The sequence below is a fragment of the Eriocheir sinensis genome, chromosome 12, assembly GCF_024679095.1.
Source record: "Eriocheir sinensis breed Jianghai 21 chromosome 12, ASM2467909v1, whole genome shotgun sequence".
Classification (NCBI taxonomy): domain Eukaryota; kingdom Metazoa; phylum Arthropoda; class Malacostraca; order Decapoda; family Varunidae; genus Eriocheir; species Eriocheir sinensis.
The window spans coordinates 10192650-10213111 of NC_066520.1; the positions used below are offsets into that span (position 1 = coordinate 10192650).

The window sequence follows — 20462 nt, forward strand, 5'->3', positions numbered from 1 at the left end:
GACAGCAGTGCTGCCCTTGGGACTAAGGAGAGGAGGGAAAGATGAACAAGTAAAATTGTGTGAGATGTTTTTGGCTAGGTACCAGAAGTCCCTGGAAGTATTAGAAAAAGCAAGGTGCTGACATTTACTATGGATGAAAGAATTTTTGGAAGGTCGAAGAATAAATTTAGCATGATTCTAGGCAGAAATGTAAAGATCATGATTAGCAGGAATGCGAAGGCTCTGGTACCTTTTGAGAGTTGCCTCTCTATCTTTGATAGCATGAGAACAAGCATGATTGAAACAAGGCTCTTTAGCATGAGAAGTAGAGAAAGTACGTGGAATGTGTGCCTCCATTCCAGAGACAATCACCTCAGTGATGCACTGGGCACACACAGAGGGGTCTCTCTCCTGGAAGCAGTAGTCATTCTACAGGAAATCAGAAAAGTAGATCCTCAGGTCATCCCACTGAGCTGAAGCAAAATGCCAAAAGTACCGCCTCTTTGGTGGGTTCAGAGGCTGCACAGGAGCGATAGGAGAGAATGCAGAAATAAGGATGTGATTGAAGGAGCCCAACAGAGAAAACAGTTTAACAGAATAAGCTGAAGGGTTAGAAGTTACGAAAAGGTCAAGAATGTTGGGTGTATCTTCAAGGCTGTTGGGAATAAGTGTAGGGTGCTGAACCAACTGCTCAAGGTCATTGAGGATAGCAAAGTTGAAGGCTTGTTCACCAGGCTGGTCAGTGAAAGATGATGAAAGCCAAAGTTGGTGGTGAACATTGAAATCTCCTAAGGTGAAGATTTCAGCGAAGGGAGAATTAGTCAAGATGTGCTCCACTTTAAGAGTTCAAATGGTCAAAGAATTTTACATAGTTGGTAGAGGTAGGTGAGAGATAAACAGCATAGATGTATTTATTAATAGAATGACAATCAAGTCTTTGCCAGATGGTGGAAAATTCAGAAGTCAAGGTTGTGGGCATGAGAGCAAGTGATGTCGTTGTGTACATAGGTGCAACATCCAGCTTTGGATTGAAATTTACGATAGAGGTAGTAGGAGGGAACAGAGTAGAGATTACTGTCAATAGCCTCAGAAACCCGTGTTTCGATGAGGAAGAGAAGGTGAGGTTTAGAGGAGGAGAGGTGGTGTTCTACAGAATGGAAATTAAAACGAAGACCACGAATGTTGCAGAAGTTAATAAAGAAAAGTTTGAAGAGGTATCAAGACACCTCTCAGATCGAGAGCCGAAAGTGGAGTCCGTTCTGGGGGCATTTCTGGTCCCCACCTCAAAAGGGGACTCCGAGGCGTTGTGTTAACTTGCTATATTCAAGTTGATAAATTTTGAGGAAGTGGTGTGTGTGTGTAGCGTGTATGTAGTGTGGTGTGGAAAGTAAGAGGATTTGTTTTTAGAGAGCATGCTGAACTATTCTCTGGTGTTACAAAGACAATAAGAAAGCAGAAAGTGAGGACATGGGAAGGGTCTTTGGTGGGCTTGCAGCACCCACCTCGCTTCCCATATATACCTCACCGGGAGTTACGTCAGTCAGAAAGCAGTAATTTCAGATAGATTTACTTCAAAACATATATTTTTCACTGGATTCAAGTTCTGATTGCAGTTAGATATGGCTGAGTAATGACATTAAGAGTAAACATTATACACAAGGGAGATAAAATTCACAATGTTTGTGAGAAGGGATGAATGAAAATGGAAGCAAATGGAACATTGTGCTGCCAATGTAATCCTGATTTGATCAGAGAAATTCCTCCAAAAAAATGTAAAAAAATTTGTTATATAAACTTTTTTTTTACAGCAGGGGAGACAGCTCAAGGGCTAAAATCAATAACAGAACAAGAAAAGGTCCTCTAGATGCTGCTCCAACCAAAGAAAACAGAAATAGAAACCAGAAGAGAAGTAAATTTTGTGGTTCCTGGAAAGGAAATTGAGAGGCGTCCAAAGGAATGGAGAGATCAATGCCATTAATCATTATAATAGTTCAGATATCCTGTAACTAAATAATGCTTGTCCTGTAGGACAGCTATAAAGTAGCTTTTTTCAGTCCATTATCCAGCTTAAAGGTCACTGGTATTGATATGATCATGAACATCCTCAACCACATTCTTGATATATTTCTTGCTTCTAAGAAGAGCTCCTGTCCTATATGAGGGAGATATTTTCCAAAGAATATGCATCGCCTGCTATATTGAATAAAATTTAATTTTGAAGATGACCACCATCTTTCATTGTCAATTTTTATTGGATTTTCTCTGAATAAGGCTGAACCACCCTCAGGCAGCAGTGAAGGTGTACACACTCATAGTCTGCTCACAAAGCACATGCAAGTTTTCCCTTACAGCTACCTAAGATTTATAATGCATTTGCCATTAATTTGTCATGTTTTATCAGATTTTCCCCAAAGTTCAATCAGCTTGAGATGCTCTCATGTGAATTTGATGACAATATGTTGATCCATTTTATAAATATTTTGGTAACAGACTGGCTGCTAGACAGATGAACAACAATGAAAATCTTACCACCCTTCTCGAGACTGGCAATGGTCAGCTTAACCTATGTTACTCCCTGGTACATATTTCAAGTGTGAAGGGATGAAAATGGTGATGGTGATGATGATGATGATTATGATTGAGGATGCAAAGTGCCTTTTATTGTTAACTTGATCTTACTAAGTATTACTATGGTGTGAACTAATGAATGCTTACCTGACTTATTTGGACCTGGGGCTTCAGTGCCCTGCAATACAGAAATTAGGAAATTAAAAAAGGTGGATTTTTTAAAAGATTATTTCTAAATCACATAACCACTTGAAAGAATACATGCAAACAACACATGCATGTATGAACACACAGAAGAATGCATACATCCACATACTCGTGAGATGTCATACTGTAAACACCAATACTATGTCCTGGGAAATGTAGAAATGAAAAATTCATCCAGGTTTTGCCTTCAAACTGGGAAGGGGTGGCTTGGATTTGAGTTCAACAAAGATAGGTCGAGTTGGGGGTAGTCAATGGGTTTGTGAATCCTCCTATCTTAATCACTAAACCAGTCAGAGTGGTGGAGGAGGGATGACGGAGAACACTGGGGACTGAAGCCAAAATGGCGGTGATGAATTAACCAGTATCACAGACATTTGTGAAGGGTTACCTGAATGATACTGTGGATAAACTGAATGTAAGTAAGGATAAAGAAAAGACAGGAATTTTGGAGTTTCATGGAAACTGAAATTATTAGTATGGAGAGACAATTGGCTACCAGTAAGTCAGAGAGAATTTCTTGAGAATAATTGCAGAAGAGCTGTCACCAGAATTGTATACCATAAATTTAGAGGTGTACTGGATAAAAGGTGGAGACAGGGTAACAAAAACTAAAAGTTGGCCTTTGTGATCATCACTGTCACATTGGCTCTTAAGTCTGTGGTGGGTTAATAAGAAACCATCACCCCAGGACACAAGGCCAATGTGATATCCAGGATACCACCTTCCCCAGGTTTCTCCAGGTACTCATTTATCAACCAACCCAAAAAGATGATTAACAGCTGGGTGAGCTACATGCTGACACCCAGGCTAGTATTCAAACCCAAGCCCATGGATGTATAGCTATGCATGCTAACCACTCCACCACAGAGGCACTAAAACGTTACCTTAAATATTTGCCATCATTATCAGGCATTATTAGTTCATTCTACTTCTCCACCTGGTTCTTTGGCTGCTCTGACTTCCACAATTGAAGGTTGCCACTTTGTTACTTTGGTTGTCTACATGTTTTCAGTTCTATGCAAGGTATTTTTTGCCCTAAATATTACAACTTTATAAGCACACACAGGAGTAGTGTGGGCAGGGGTCGAGGGGGGAAGGGGGAGACAGGGGTGTGCATTACTGACCTCCCCACAATTGTGGGTGGGAGTGGATGGGCATGGGTGTTGTTCGAGGATAGTGTGGATGACAGGGAAGATAGGGATAGTAAGGTATGCATGTGTGTGTGTATATGCGCCAGTGAATGATAAGGGAAGGAAAGGCATGAGTGAGATGAAGAGATTTTGGGAGGACTAAGGACAGTCTTTAAAAAACTTTGGAAGTGAAAGAAGAATTCTTGTTAGGAGAAATGAATGCAAAAGTTGGAAACAGGGAGACTGGCGGTGTGGTTGGGAAATAAGGTGTGGATGGAGTGAATGAGAATGGACAATATCTTGTGGATGTTTGTGGTGAGAGGGGTTTGTTTTTGGCAAACACTTTCCAGCACAAACTAGTTCACAGGTATACGTGGGCAAGGGGAGACTTGAGGAGTGTAATAGACTATATAACTGTGGATACGAGGTTACGACAGGATGTAATGGATGCAAAGGTTGTGAGAGGAATGTATGGTGGATCTGATCACTTCACGGTAGTTGTCAAAATTAGGATGAAGGAGAAATGGGAATTCAGAGGGAATGGGAAGAAGGAAAAGGGTAGGAAGGAACTAGCAAGTGAGAAATTGCATGACAGTGGCCACAGGGAGATGTATAGGAGGAAAGTGGAGGAAATACTTGGAAAAGCAAGAGCACAGATAAAACACAGTGAAGGAGTGAAGGAGGTTTATGAGGTTTTTAAGAGTCAAGTGGTCAGGGCAACTGAGGAAGTAGTCGGGTATAGGTCATGTGGAAAAGGAAAGAAAGGGAGTGCGTGGTGGACGGATGAGATAAAGAGGCAGTTGAGGAGAAAAGAAGGAATCTATCTATCAATCTATATCTCTGATGCCTTGCTCCCTTGCGGGAACTTCCCTCCAGGGGGTGGCTGCGGCAGAAGTGTCTACATCTCTCCCTGTTCTGGCACTCCCTCTCAGCACATTCAATCCTGCTACTTCCAATTCTCTCGCTCCAATGCTTACTCACCCTATTGATCCACTTCACAGGTGGTCTTCCCCTGACACCCCCTCCCTCAATCCTTCCCTCATACACTCTCTTTACGAATTCATTCTCCCCTATTCTCATCACGTGTCCAAACCATCTCAATGCACCATGCTTCACCCATTCCACCACTCCACACTCCACTCCTTTTGCTGTTGCACCCACACCAGCCACTCATACACGCTTTCATTACTTTCTCCATTCCATCCTGACACACCGCATGCACCTCTTATATAATTGTACCCTCTGCTCTAACTCTGTACGGCTTTGCAAAATCAATGACCTGTTCTCTCGCCCTCTCAAATACCATAACCTTACTCTTTCCAGCTTTCACTCTCAGCTTTCTCCTCTTACACACCCTGTCAAACTCATCCACTATCCTCTGCCAACAGCACTGTATCATCTGCAAACAGGCCCGCAACCAATGACTCCTCCGTACCTCTTACTTTCAGCCTTGGACCAAGTTCCCCTACTCTGGCTTTCATTTCTCTCATACAACCATCCATGTACACATTAAAACGTCATGGTGACATCACACACCCCTGTCTCACACCCTCACCAACACCAAAACTCTCACTCAACTCATCCTCACGCGTACAGAGGCACTCGCATCCTCATAGAAGGATAGGATTCCCTCCAGCAAACACCCTCCCATGCCATATATCCTTAGAACATCCCACAACCCCTTCCTGTCAACCCTGTCATATGCCTTCTCCAGGTCCATGACTGCAGCAAACAGCTTCCTATCCTTCTCTATGTATTTTTCTACTAACATTTTGAGTTCAAATATTTGGTCTACACAACCCCTCCCTTTCCTAAAACAACCTTGTTTATTGCCTACACTTTTATCAGTTATTTTCTTCATCCTCTTATTTAAAACTCTTCCATACACTTTTCCTGCCACACTGAGTAGACCTATTCCCCTGTAACTATTACAATCACCTCTGCTCCCTTTCCCTTTGTACAGCGGCACAACAATAGCCTTTCTCCAATCCTCTGGCACCACATCCTGTTCCCATGCTAGGTTACATATCCACAATATGTGACAGAGGTGAGAGGGAGATGGGAGAGAAAGTACAGGGAGAGTAAGATGTTGGAAAAGAGGCTGGTTAGAGAAAGTAAAGAGAGAGTGGATGAGGGTTTAGGTAGGAAAATTTCAGCAAAATACCAGAACAAAAAACTTTTCTGGAAAGAAGTTAAAAGAGAAATGAGGGAAGAAAAGAATGACATTTGTAGCATGAAGAGGATAGATGGGGTGCTTGTGAGGGAATGAGGAGATAAGGGAGGTATGGAAGCAGCACTTTGAAACTGTAATGAATGAGCGTGTGGGAGGGAGAGCAAAAGTGACAAGTGTAGGAATAAAGGGCGGCCAGATCCACAGGGGAGGGTGGAGAGAGGTGAGATAGAGGAGGCAATGAAGAAGTTAAAAGTAGGAAAGGCCCCTGGAGCTGATGGCATAACAGCAGAAATGTTGAAGTATGGAGGAGGTGTAGTTGTGGAATGGATATTATGGATATGTAACCTAGCATGGGAACAGGATGTGGTGCCAAAGATTGGAGAAAGGCAATTGTTGTGCTGCTGTACAAAGGGAAAGGAAGCAGAGATGATTGTAATAGTTACAGGGGAATAAGTCTACTCAGTATGGTAGGCAAATTGTATGGAAGAGTTTTAAATGAGAGGATGAAGAAAATAACTGAGAAATGTGTAGGCAATGAACAAGGATTTTTTAGGAAAGGGAGGAGTTGTGAGGACCAAATATATGCGTTAAAATTGTTAGTAAAAGGCGGTGGGTGTGTGGTGGTACGATGCTCACCACATTCACGGATGTGATGGGGCGGCGAATCACGCTACCCACTTTATTTTCAGTTTCAGTTTTGTGGCTTAAAAAAACTACCCACATGCTGTCCTGAAGACCACCCACCCCCCCGGACTCCTGGGAAGCCGTCCAAGCGGATCAAGAACGAGTTCTGGGGAGCCAATGAGAGCCAATGCAAGATATGCCACCATGGCCTGCGCCAGAACCCAGAGGGCTGGGCCACCACCATCCCCACCTGGAAGAGAAGAGGCCTTGGGCCAGGCCCCACTGGGAAGAGCCTAAGATATATACACAAAAAAAAAAAAAAAAAAAAAAAAAAAAATTACATAGAGAAGGATAGGAAGCTGTTTGCTGCATTAATGGACCTGGAGAAGGCATATGACAGGGTTGACAGGAAGGGGTTGTGGGATGTTCTAAGGATATATGGTGTGGGAGGGCATTTGCTGGAGGGAATCCTATGCTTTTATAAGGATGTGAGTGAAGGGTGAGTTGAGTGAGAGTTTTGGTGTTGGTGTGGGTGTGAGACAGGGGTGTGTGATGTCACCATGGCTTTTTAATGTGTACATGGATGGTTGTATGTGAGAAATGAAAGCCAGAGTGGGGGAACTTGGTCCAAGGCTGAAAGTGAGAGGTGCGGGGGTCATTGGTTGAGGGCCTGTTTGCAGATGATACAGTGCTGTTGGCAGAGAATGAGGGGATGCTGCAGAGGATAGTGGTTGAGTTTGACAGGGTGTGTAAGAGGAGAAAGCTGAGAGTGAATGTTGGAAAGAGTAAGGTTATGGTATTTGAGAGGGCGAGAGAACAGGTAATTGATTTTGCAAAGCCGTACAGAGTTAGAGCAGAGGGTACAAAGAAGGGTAGGATAAGGTTAGGGGAGGAGAGAATGGAGGAGGTGACTGAGTTTAAATATTTAGGGACTCTTTTATGTAAGCATGGTAGTATGGAAGGTGAGGTGAAGGAAAGAGCAGTGAAGGGCAGACAGGTGGTGGGTGCACTGGAGAGTTATGAAAGGAAGAAGTGTGAGCATGAAGGTAAAGAGGGGAATAAGGAATAGTATTGTCCTGCCAACTCTGTCATATGCATCAGAGATGTGGACATGGAATGCAGCACAGCAACTGAAAATACATGCAGTGGAAATGAGTTATATAAGAGGTGCATGTGGTGTGTCAGGATGGGATGGAGAAAGTAATGAGAGTGTGTATGAGTGGTTTGGTATGGGTGCAACAGCAAAAGGAGTGGAGTGTGGAGTGGTGGAGTGGGTGAAGCATGGTGCATTGAGATGGTTTGGACACGTGGTGAGAATGGGGGAGAATGAATTTGTGAAGAGAGTGTATGGGGGAAGAATTGAGGGAGGGGGTTTCAGAGGAAGACCACCTGTGAAGTGGATCAATAGGGTGAGTGAGTATTGGAGCTAGAGATTGGAAGTAGCAGGATTGAATGTGCTGAGAGGGAGTGCCAGAACAGGGAGAGATGGAGACACTTCTGCTGTGGCCACCCCCTGGAGGGAAGTTCCCGCGAGGGAGCAAGGGGGCGGAGATAGAGATAGATAGATATATGCAAGAGTTTAACGAGAAACTGACCTCAAATTATCAAACATATGATGCAAGTTTTGATTAATCAATGTTAAAAGAACAACCAGAACTTTGACTTCTTTTTTTACTCACCCCATAGGATCCTTGAGGAACATCCACTATTTCATACACATGGTCATTTTTCTCCTGGAAATAAAAAGATTCTGCTAAGAATATTTTCCACTTATTCTGCCAAAATAATTAAAAGCTTATGGGTCCCACCTCAATCTGGAGTTAACCCTTTCATTGCTAAATGCTTGCAGTGGGCGTTAGGCGTATTTGCTGGTGGCGCTAAACGCTTGCTGCGAGCTCCAGCCGCACTCAAATCTCCCGTGTATGAGAGTGTTCCAACACTAATTCTCACAACACAGGATTGCCTCTTGAGTGGGTTCTTCACTAAATTTGGTGGAAAATCATGTCAGCCCAGCGCGAAAAATCTACGGACGAGCAACTGGTGGATGTTGTTGACCAATATAGCGACATTTTTGCATAGCTTCACCTATCACATGACTGATATTTTGACCAAATAGTTGTAAATTTTGCAGTTGGCAATTGCCCTGCCAGCACCCCATCATCAAGAGATCTACAGTAGTTGCCTTACAGCTGACCGTCACGCATGTATAAATGTACGTCTTCACAGGCAACACCCACTGAACGTGCCTGTACTTTCGCAGGAGAGGCTTACATTACCGAATCGTATAGACCTTGGCCTCCTCTTTCCAATGGTGTTTTTGTTTTTTAGCTGTGATGAATAGTTTTTGAGATACAGAGGTTAAAAGAGCGAGCACTAGCGTCACTTGCTGGTGGTGCTAAAAGCTCGCTGTGAGCGCCAGTCGCACTCACAGAAAAAAACACAACATGAACGTGCCTGTACATTCGCAGGAGAGGCTTACATAACCGGATCTTTTAGATCTTGGCCTCCTCTTTCCAATGGTGTTTTTGTTTTGTAACTGTGATGAATAGTTTTTGAGATACAGCGGTTAAAAGAGATCCCCTTCCCCCGCTGGGGTTCCCGAGTGTGCCTGAGGGCATAGTCTCGTTGCGAGCGCTTAGCAATGAAAGGGTTAAGAGTGAGAAAAGAAAAAGGTAAACCTACATTACTAGGGGATATTTAGGAGTGAGGAGTGAGGAATATATATAGAGGAGGCATAATTCTTTAAACACATTTTTATTTATTATAGTCTACACCAAGTTAGATTAGTCCTATCTCCCCTCTCTCTCCCCCCAAAAATATTTTTGCTTCTTTACAAAACCAACATCAATATATGGCAGGTCATTACAATCAACAAAACAACCCAAAAAATACTAACCATAGACTGGGTGGGTAAGTGAGCCTGTGATGGCTCATTGTCTTTCTGCCACCTGGAAGGAGGGCTGGAAGGAAACTGGTGCCGATATGAGAACGAAGCTCCTTTGACTCCACTGCTTCCATTTTCAACCAAGTTGCTAACAAATAAACAAATGTGATCTAAGAAAGCCATAAACCCAGCCTCATCATAATCTTTGTCCTCATTTTTTTCTCTTTCTGATCAAGTTTAGGGAAAGTTAAAACAAGTACTTGGCCTCAGACATAAAACTTACTGGTTGATGGCTTCTTGTAGGGGTGAGTGTAGGGCTCTTTTGGGTGTTGGTGCTTGAAAGTGGTGCAAGGGAGACTGCTGCTTTAAAAAAAAAATTCATAATTAGACATCATCATATATAATGGTGTTCTAATTTTTTTGCAGGTTATTATACATATTTCAATGTTTCTAAGCTTTTATATGTTGTTCTTTTACTCATTTAATACACATGAAATTGACCAACAAGCTTCTGCTATGTCCAAATATACTTTCAATGAAGACCACAATTAACCCTTTCGATGGTAAATACTCGCAGCGAGGACAAGCGTAACTTGCCGATGGTGCTAAATCTTCGCTGCAAGCGCCAGTCGCACTCAAATTTCCCGAGTATGTGCGTTCCAACACTATTTCTCACCCCACAGCATTGCCAATTCAGTGGGTTTTTCACTTAATTTGGTAGAAAATCATATCAGCCTAGCGCGGAAAATCTACGGACAGAAACTGGTGGATGTTGTTGTCCAATATTGCGGCATTTTTGCATAGCTTCACCTATCACCTGACTGATTTTTTGACCAAATAGTTGTAAATTTTGCAGTTGGCAATACTACCCTGCCAACACCCCATCAAGAGATCTACTCAGTAGTTGTCTCAATATGTCTGACTGTCGCGCACGCACGAATGTACGTCTTCACAGGCAACACCCCACGAATGTGCCTATATGTTCGTAGGAGAGGAGAGGATCTTGGCCTCCTCTTTCCAATGGTGTTTTTGTTTTTCAGCTGTGATGAAAAGTTTTTGAGATACAGCGGTTAAAAGAGCGAGCATTAGCGTCACTTGCTGAAAGTGCCTGTACATTTGCAGGAGAGGCTTACATAACCGAATCTTATAGATCTTGGCCTCCTCTTTCCAAAGGTGTTTTTGTTTTTAGCTGTGATGAATAGTTCTTGAGATACAGAGGTTAAAAGAGCGAGCACTAGCGTGGTGGTGCTAAAAGCTCGCTGTGAGTGCCATCGCACTCACAAGCAACACCCCCTCAATGTGCCTATATGTTCGCAGGAGAGGCTTACATAACCGAGTCTTAGGGATCGTGGCCTCCTCTTTCCAGTGGTGTTTTTGTTTTTTAGCTGTGATGAGTAGTTTTTAATATACAGCGGTTAAAAGAGACCCCCCTCCCCCCGCTGGGCTGCCCGAGTGCACCTGGGGGGGATAGTCTCGCTGCGAGCGATTAGCAATGAAAGGGTTAAAGGGAAAGTAAATTTTCTTCAATTCCATTGACTCTGGTCTTGATCCTTTTTTTCTGGTGATGTACATGATGGTAAAAGGGTGGAGTACAGCTAATTTTTAATGCAAAAGAGTCTGATGTGTGGCTAAGTGAGAGGGAGTGCAGGAAAGGGAGAATTGGAGAAACTTCTGTCACAGCCACACCCCTGGGGAGGGTTCTCATGAAGGGACAGAGTGTTGGAAATATAGATATATGTAGATAGAGTTACTAACACCAACATTGCATCACTATATACTGTTGAACATCCGAAACTTTTGATTCATAACACCTAGGGTTTATCTAGAGCAGGGGTTCCCAAACCAGGGGTTGGGACCCCAAGTGGGGTCAGAATGCTCATTATGTGGGGTCATAAAGAGGTCATGGGGTCAGTGGGGTTGCTGAGGTACCCCCAATTAAGGCCTGGGGGTACGAAATATCCAAGCAGGGATTATGAGACCATGACAAATTCAATGCTGTATAGTACTTTCATTGAGAAAAAATAACAAGTCAAATAATTGCTTCAAGCACCCTTACACGAGCCACGACTGACCGTTGAATCCCCCCTCTCCTTCAATCCCTTACTACCCTCCCAGCTCTTACATCCTCGTGAAATTCGCGTAATCTAAATTTCGTTTTATCTCCCTATTTACTAATTTATTCCAAAAATTTCACATCCTCATTATTGTCAGCACCCGTAAAACTTTGGTATATACACAAAAAGAATCCTCACTTCCATGGTTTTTGACAATTGATTAAATTAAATTCACATAACAAATCAACCTCTGCGCAGGAGCAGGCTGAGAGCACTCACTTGTGCTTCCACCCCGCTCCCTCAGGTCAGTTCCTGTGAACCGCAATTTTATGTGGCGTTTTAGTGTGGTAAGGTGGTGCAATGCTATGATATTGTGCAGCAAAGGAGGTATCACAATGGGAAGAGAAGTGATGATGTTGCATTACTCTTTTGAAAATATTTTATTTACATTGCTGATTAATAACATTAATTGAAATACATTTAGTAATACGAGTACAGCCATTATGGAGAGGTTTTTAAAGACACCATCTGAAACTTCCGCCAAGAAACGGAAACGCTCTAATAATCCATCATTCCTCTACTAAAATTTCACAACAGTGCTGTAAATGTAGAAGTAAACATAAACACTTGGGATATATATATATATATATATATATATATATATATATATATATATATATATATATATATATATATATATATATATATATATATATATATATATATATATATATATATATATATATATATATATATATATATATATATATATATATATATATATATATATATATATATATATATATATATATATATATATATATATATATATATATATATATATATATATATATATATATAGGGTCACACTGAACAGTTGAAAGTGCTGAATGGGGTTGTGCTAGGAAAAGCTTGGGAACCCCTGATCTAGAGACAAAGTTATTTGTTGTAATATATCATACCTTGTGAAGGGCCATCAGAGTATCATTTACTGGTCGTGGAGGTCTTACTGGAGCTCGCTCAGGAATAGCTGGAGGATGGCTTCTTCTATTATTTTGAGTGTCAGAACCAAAGCTCAATCTTTCTTTCTTTAGTTTGGACTGGCTCCATGACCCTCCTCCATGCTGGTGTATGAAGGAAGTGTTGGTTGGTAGCTGAGAATGATTGGGAAGCTCTCTATTTATTATGCTTGAGTGGTTGCTTGCAGGAGAGTTTGCCGGAAGTGGAACCAAATATAAATCATCAATATTTTCCTCACCTGATGGAGAAACATCATTAGACTGGAATAAATGTATCACATGATGCAAAACAAAAAGTGGAATACATTCACTGAGGACACTGTGTGTGCAGGAATCAAGAAAACTGTAGGAGGTAGTATGTGCCTCCCTATACCATCCCTAGGCCATAGAACCCAAAGAATGTACAGTCACATTTTTGTCCCCACACATTTCACCAATAAAAGGATAATTTTGAATGGGGAATTATGTCCCAACTAAGAGGGTCCTATTATGTAATGGCTTTACTGTAGAAGAATAAAGTAGTTAAAAAAATCTACGAATACTGAATGTTTGGTCAGTAAATAGAGAAATATAATGACTGCCAAATTAAGTCTTATTTTTGGATGGTTTGTGAAGTACTGGTGAATACCACTCTTCTTAACCAAGTCACCATCCAGTGCTGTCTTTGCTTCCTGCCTGACAAAATCTTGCCAGTAGTTGTCAAATACTGTGAGGTCCAACAAAATTGTATTTTAAAGAGTTTTGTCAATGTGACCTAATGTTTTGTTACTATTGTGGGTTTAAACTACAGGGTGCTGGATCAAAAAAATAAACTTGCTTTACAGAGCTGATAAAATAGGATAAGCGATGAGCGATCATTATGGAACATTAGATCAGTGAATGAACTTGAAAATGAGTAAAAAAAATAAGTATCAGAAAGTGGGATTGGTATGAGAAAAACTTGCTTTGAGAAGGAGAAAAAAGTTTTAGTGGATTTTATTAAAATAGAGGCATTAATTCCCCAAATGGTAACATTATAAGCATAGCACTAAAAAAAAAGTAACAAAAGGCAATAATTATTCAGTAGAGTGTTACAGTCAAAATAGTCACACCTCGGTTTATGAGTTTATTTCGTTCTGGAATTTTCCTCACACACCAAAACACTCGTAAACCAAAACGAATATCCCCATTGAAATTAATGTAAATCTCATTAATGCAACCCATATCAACAATATTATATAATAATTATTTTACATGTTATTTTATCCAGAATTAAAGTAATTTTATGAACAAATAGCAATGATAAATAACATAAAACACAAATCAATGTGTTATGGTTGTTACAGAGGCTCCCGCAACCGCTAATTATGCTCAAGGTGTAGGTTTTGCACCGGGGTTTAGAAGCAGCAGTTTCCCTATTCTTGAGGCACTGAAACTATGTTTGACCACCAACGTGAAGCTAACCCGATGTATCATCCAAGATGGAGGGTGAATGGGAGTCAGTCACGTCCAGGAGGGCATACAAGCCGCCGAGGCTCACACCACGTTCCTGTTGCGAGCATAGTATCTGCCGTTCCTGTTTTCTTTTTTGCAGCACCATCCCATTTAACCATCTTTCTTGGGGACATTGTTAAAGCACAGAGAACTCACACTGTAGTGCTGAAAACACTTAAGATCGCACATTAAAGCACAAATGCAATGTTCTCTCTATGAGTTTACAACATGGACTGAAACTAGGGTTGCCAACTTGCCACCCTTTCCTTTAAATAGGGAATGGCATTTGGTCCATATTTGGCTGTCTGAATGGTTAACCAGATAAAATGCAGTATTTCAAAACTGTAGTGAGTGCATTTTTCGGTGAACGACAAAACCAGTCCATAAAATAATGATTGTCAAGGGTCGTCCTGAAATACGCGTAAAATACGTGTCATAACGTCCCTCCCCCTTCCTCCTGCCTTCACCAACAGTGGGCAGCAGCTGTCAGTCATGGCAGGCTAGAGAAATTTTAGGGATGCCACCTGTTCCTTAAAATATGGATTCGTTCTGTATTGGGGAATGAGATGTTGCGTTCCTTATTTTTTTAGCTCAAGGTGGCAACCCTAACTGAGACTCCATTCCCATTGTTTTCTGCTTTGAGCACTCTCGTCTTGTGGCGAACAAAGGGAACCCACGCTCACGTCTTCGACTTGTACAAAGAGATGCCAGTGCTCATCGAATGACCAACTTGGTCGGCTAGGCTGACGTCAGCCGAGTCGGTCTACTGGCATCCTCCCCTCCCCTTCATGAGCCGTCACCCGGCAAGGGTCTGTGGTCCCTCCTCAGAGGAGTGTACACGCGACCCTGACAGCCTACACTTAGCAAGTGTCTCCACCCTTGAGTTGGCAAGAAATTACAAAAAAATAAAAAAATAAAAAATGATAAATAAATAAATAAATAAATAAAACAAAAAAATAGATAAAAAAAAAAAAAAAAGATTTACAAACAGGATCCTCGTATACCAAGTCACTGCTCGTGAACCAAGGCATTTTTTGAGATTTTGTTTTGCTCATAAATCAAATCACTCGTAAACTAAGGCACTCGTAAACCAAGGTTTGACTGTATACAATTTTCAAGTTTGTCTAAGAAGAAAAATTCTACTAGAAGCGACTACTAGCAAAATTCTTTCACTGTTTCATTTCATAGGGTAAGCAATGCTTACTGTTCCTCTTGACGATTAAAACCATTGGCCTCATCCATGCAAGAAAGTCTTCTTTCAAAATATGAAAAATAGAAAAATAAGTTATCACTACATTTAAATTATCTTTCAACTGCCACAATTACAGGATGGTTTGTAATTAATTTGAAGCAGTTTAGTGAACATAAACTTAAATGCAAAGTTAGCAGTTTAGTGAACATAAACTTAAATGCAAAGTTAGCAGTTTAGTGAACATAAACTTAAATGCAAAGTTAGCAGTTTGGTGAACATAAACTCAAATGAAAAGTTAAGGCAATCTAAAGAAAACATTATTGAAAGAATGAAAATATTCAGAAGGTTGCTTTTTTTATTATGAGAGGTTAGGTGAGTAAGCATAGAATAGATATGAGGGAAGAAATGAAGTTGAAACCAGGGGTGAAGGTTCTTTGGACAGAATGAGTTGCAGAAGAAATGGAAGCACACCCTTTTCAGCCTGAAAACAAATGTTTACCTCAGATCTTGGTCTGGAGAAGGCATATGACAGGTTTGACAGGAAAGGGTTGTGAGATGTTCTAAGGATATATGGTGTAGGAGGACATTTGCTGGAAGGAATCCCATCCTTCTATAAGGATGCGAGTGCCTCTGTACGCATGAAGGGTGAGTTGAGTGAGAGTTTTGGTGCTGGTGTGGGTGTGAGACAGGGGCGTGTTATGTTACCATGGCTTTTTAATGTGTACATGGATGGTTGTATGAGAGAAATGAAGGTCTGAGGTAAACCAAGGTCTGCAGGAAATCATTCAGCATGACAGAAATTGTACATATGGTTCCAGGTGTTTTAACACTAAAGATATTCCCCATCCTGGCTAAAAAAAACAAGACAAATTATGATGATAATGATGTCCTAATGTAGGGAATACATACCTTGGTCATTCTCCTTCACTAGTTGCATCTGAAAATAAACAAATAAATTAAAATGAAATGAAATAATACATACAATATATATATATATATATATATATATATATATATATATATATATATATATATATATATATATATATATATATATATATATATATATATATATATATATATATATATATATATATATATATATATATATATATATATATATATATATATATATATATATATATATATATATATATATATATATATATATATATATATATATATATATATATATATATATATATATATATATATATATATATATATATATATATATATATATATATATATATATATATATATATATATATATATATATATATATATATATATATATATATATATATATATATATATATATATATATATATATATATATATATATATATATATATATATATATATATATATATATTTTTATAAATATATATATATATATATATATATATATATATATATATATATATATATATATATATATTCTATCCATTTTTATAGTTTCCACTCTCATTCCACATCAGTTTTTCGCAGCATTAGAGCAGGGCTACCTATCAAAGTCTACCAAGACAAGCAGCTTCTCCTATTCCATTTGACACCTTACTCAAGTACACATCATTTACATCACTTGTCATTTTTTCATAATAGTGAAGTGAATGTGATATAGAACTTTCCAAAATGCCTGGTTAACTTTTCAGGTTTCTCCAAGAGATGAAAATGCTTACCTTTTGACCAGGATGTTCCTCTGATTCCTCTTCATCAAAGGAAGAGTCATAGTCACCCCAGATGTCGTCATTGTGAGTTTCCAGAGATCGGGATTCAGGGCCATGGAGAATATTGCTGCTTAAAAGAAAAATGTTATGATGTTAAAAGGCAGCTTAAATGAGTGTTCCTTTTCAAATTTCACATATTTTACCTATAGCACTCAAGTTTTCAAAGTAAAGTGTACATCTGTAAGGGCAATTCATATTAGTATTTCAAACATATCAAGTGACACAAAGGCAAAGGCTCCTAGAGTGTCGATATAATATTTTCTTATTTACTCTTATCTGGCATGCCCATCAAAATATTTATCTTTTAGTTCCAGGTCCTTGAAGTAAGGTTAAAATTCATGAAGACTCTCTAAGAATAGCCAATGAATCAAGATTAAAAAAGTGTCCTTAGCTCGTCTGACACCAACTTGTAAGGATGTACCGATACCAAAATTTTGACCGTTACCGATACCCCATTATTTGACCGATACCGATACATGGGCACTGATTTTTTTTTATACAACAATTCCAGCAGATATCAAATGTTAAGAAAAAATAAAAGACCCACTACTCATTGTTCCACCATAGAAGGGAAGTGTTAACACCCACCCCCATGAATTTTGACAAGGGACGAGGGAGGAGGCGCCTCATGAGGTCTAGTTGACTCAGGTTAGCTTAACCTTAATTGCCGTACATTTAGGCATAAGACTGTGAAGAAATCCCCAGACCCTGGCAGCGTGCCCCATTGTGGGGCGACCATCTGACTGAGGCAGGCAAATGAGGGGAGTGGGGGGGCTCCGCCAATCATGTGCCGAAGCTACTAGTACTAAACCTGTATTGTACGCGTCTGCGGTACGAAAGGCTATACTGTATACTAAGTATTATATACTTGCATTCAAAGTAATATGAATCTTATCATTTAAAGTGATGAAAATTAAATCGCGGGAAATTCCAAACTATGTAGTATCATGATACTAGATAATTACACTTTTCTAATATTTTTTCAACAATTTAGAAAATCCAATTTGTTGAACAAAATTATTTGCAATGAGTGACATGTGACGTACAAAACTCCTTCAAGTATCAGTAGCATCGGCAGAAAATCAGCTGATACCGATACTGATACTGATACTCTTGAAATGTGCCGATACCACCGATACCGATACATCGGTACATCCCTAACACCAAGATTACATTACTTACTTCTGCCCTGTGTTAGTTCTTGGGAATGATGGACAGGCGGACAGGCTTGGTGACTGGCCTTGATGCCGTGGAGGAATTGGAGGGGCTGGAGGAGACTGCAGGTGTGAAGTCAGAAAACTTATTATGCTATAATATTGACACTCGCTAAATACTTATAAGGTCCTCCACCCCATTACTGTTATTGCATCCCCTCCACATATAGTATATAATATACATCAGTGCTTGATGTTCAGTATTCATATACTCATTCATTGGTAACTACAATGAAAACTGAAGGAAAAGTTCTCCACTTCTACACGAGAGATCTTTAGGAAATGCAAAAATGAAAATATCAAATTTTGTGAATAAATAAAATCAATAAAGTGTAACACATGGCAGTGCATACACAAAGGCTTTTTATTCTATAGAATATTCTTAAACTCTAGAATCCTTGAACTGAATCCACAAATGTACAGCAGCAATGACTGGGGACAAAGGCATATAAAAATCAAAGAGTAACCACTAGATTTTCTACCTGGGAAAACAAATGTAAATTACCTGGCTATTTTTTTGGTACTTTAATAAATGGCTAATGGTAATTTTTGTAGCTAATGAAAGAGGACTCATAAACATATCTCCTAGATTCAAAATCTGTTTTCATAAGGGATTACTGTACATTTAAAAAAAAAATTACATAATCGGAAGTAATATATACTCTGCTAGTAACCTGGCTTATCAAAGAATGGTAACAGCTGAAACATTAAATAATGATAATACTTACTTCCAGCCCTGTATGTTCTTCCTCTTCACCAAAAAAGTCCTTAACAGGAAAATCCATTGCGTAATCATTGTAGGTTTTTGGTGGGTGGGATCCTAAGGAACGGGAAATCTCACTGGAAAAATATTTCTCCTGTTAATAAAATTAAATACAGCGAACGTTTTCCACAGCTAACTGATTTAGATACTATAATTAAGAAAATTTACATGAAAAAATTATGTTTTGAATATCAATTTCATGAAGTTATTCAGCATCATTGTTGCATCTATAATCATGGACATTATGTTAATTTAATGTGTTAAATGCCATCAACATGACCTACACACCAGACCTGTGAGGGAAACCTCATTAAAGACTAATGCCGGACAATAGCACAAAAAGTATATACTCACATGTAAATTACAATTAATTTCTTTAGTCAAACCAGTATAATAAGAGGTTTCAAGGTTCCTTCAGAGATGTATAAGAAGGATTACATATGCATAATAGAAAACAGGTTATACATGATTAAAATGGTCTGGTGGAGGACACTTCTGAGCTTTCAAAATTATTTAAACCCATAAGTGTTAGCAGTAATATGTTTGTATATGAGAACATGTTCATAAACATTACACAGGCAAGGAGAACTTACATGGGTTGTCTTGTAGTGCTAGGATGTTGCTGTTGACTCTTAATTTGACTGACTAGTTTCAAGATCTGTCTGTGGGTGGAAAGGAAAACTGTAGAAATGTCAGCAGATGTTTGGAAAGTATGATGTTAACATTTCCAATGAAGAACACAATAACAGTGTGGAGACTTCCTTCACTGTTTGTGTGTGTGTGTATGTGTGTATTTACCTATTTGTAGTCTACTGGGCCCGAGCTAAGCTCTAATAGTCCCATCTCCATATCTACATTTATACAGCCTTTCCTTCATTTGTTGGACACTGCTCGCCTTCACCACCTCTTCCCGCAAGCTGTTCCATGTGTTAACACTTCTATGTGCAAAACTATACTTTTTTAAGTCACTCAAACAGGTTCCTTTATTAAGTTTCTTTCCATGTCCTCTCAACCTCTGCATTCTTGCAGTTAAGAAGAGATCATTTCTATCCACCTCATCAAACTAATTTACCAACTTATACATCATGATCAGATCTCCTCTCTCCCTTCTTTGTTTCAGTGTCGTCAAGTCCATCTCCTTCAATCTGTTTTCATACGTCATATTTGAGAGTTCTGGGACCATTTCAGTTGCAATTCTCTGTATCCTTTCCAACTTTCTGATATCCTTCTTTTTGTGAGGTGACCATACAACTGCAGCATATTCAAGCTTTGGTCTTATCATTGTTGTTATTATTTTCTTCATCATTTCTTTCTCCATAAAATGGAATGATACCCTTATATTTTGCATCATTCTGTAGGTTTTCCAAACAGCTTGTTTATATGCTTTTCTGGGGATACTGTGTCCTGCATCGTTACTCCCAAATCTTTTTCATGTACCACCTTTAAGTTTTC

The 20462-nt window shown here is 39.5% G+C and overlaps 1 protein-coding gene across 13 annotated transcripts in view; it reads right to left on the reverse strand.

Moving 5' to 3' along the window:
* The window catches only part of LOC126997380 (B-cell linker protein-like), a 49773-nt gene that overhangs the window by 15266 nt on the left and 14045 nt on the right, over positions 1-20462 (reverse strand). For 8 of the 13 annotated variants that reach the window (XR_007752064.1, XM_050858444.1, XM_050858448.1 and 5 more), the window contains 10 exons: positions 19604-19672; positions 18976-19087; positions 18216-18310; positions 16986-17103; positions 16213-16240; positions 12582-12877; positions 9849-9928; positions 9578-9713; positions 8361-8414; positions 2695-2725 (listed from right to left, as the gene is read on the reverse strand). Coding sequence is in view for 11 of the 13 variants with exons in the window: in XM_050858444.1 (XP_050714401.1) it covers positions 2695-2725; positions 8361-8414; positions 9578-9713; positions 9849-9928; positions 12582-12877; positions 16213-16240; positions 16986-17103; positions 18216-18310; positions 18976-19087; positions 19604-19672 (1019 nt within the window). In the remaining 2 variants the exon portion in view is untranslated. The remainder of the gene's footprint in view (positions 1-2694; positions 2726-8360; positions 8415-9577; positions 9714-9848; positions 9929-12581; positions 12878-16212; positions 16241-16985; positions 17104-18215; positions 18311-18975; positions 19088-19603; positions 19673-20462) is intronic. The other 5 variants (XR_007752065.1, XM_050858452.1, XM_050858447.1 and 2 more) reach the window with 4 other exon arrangements.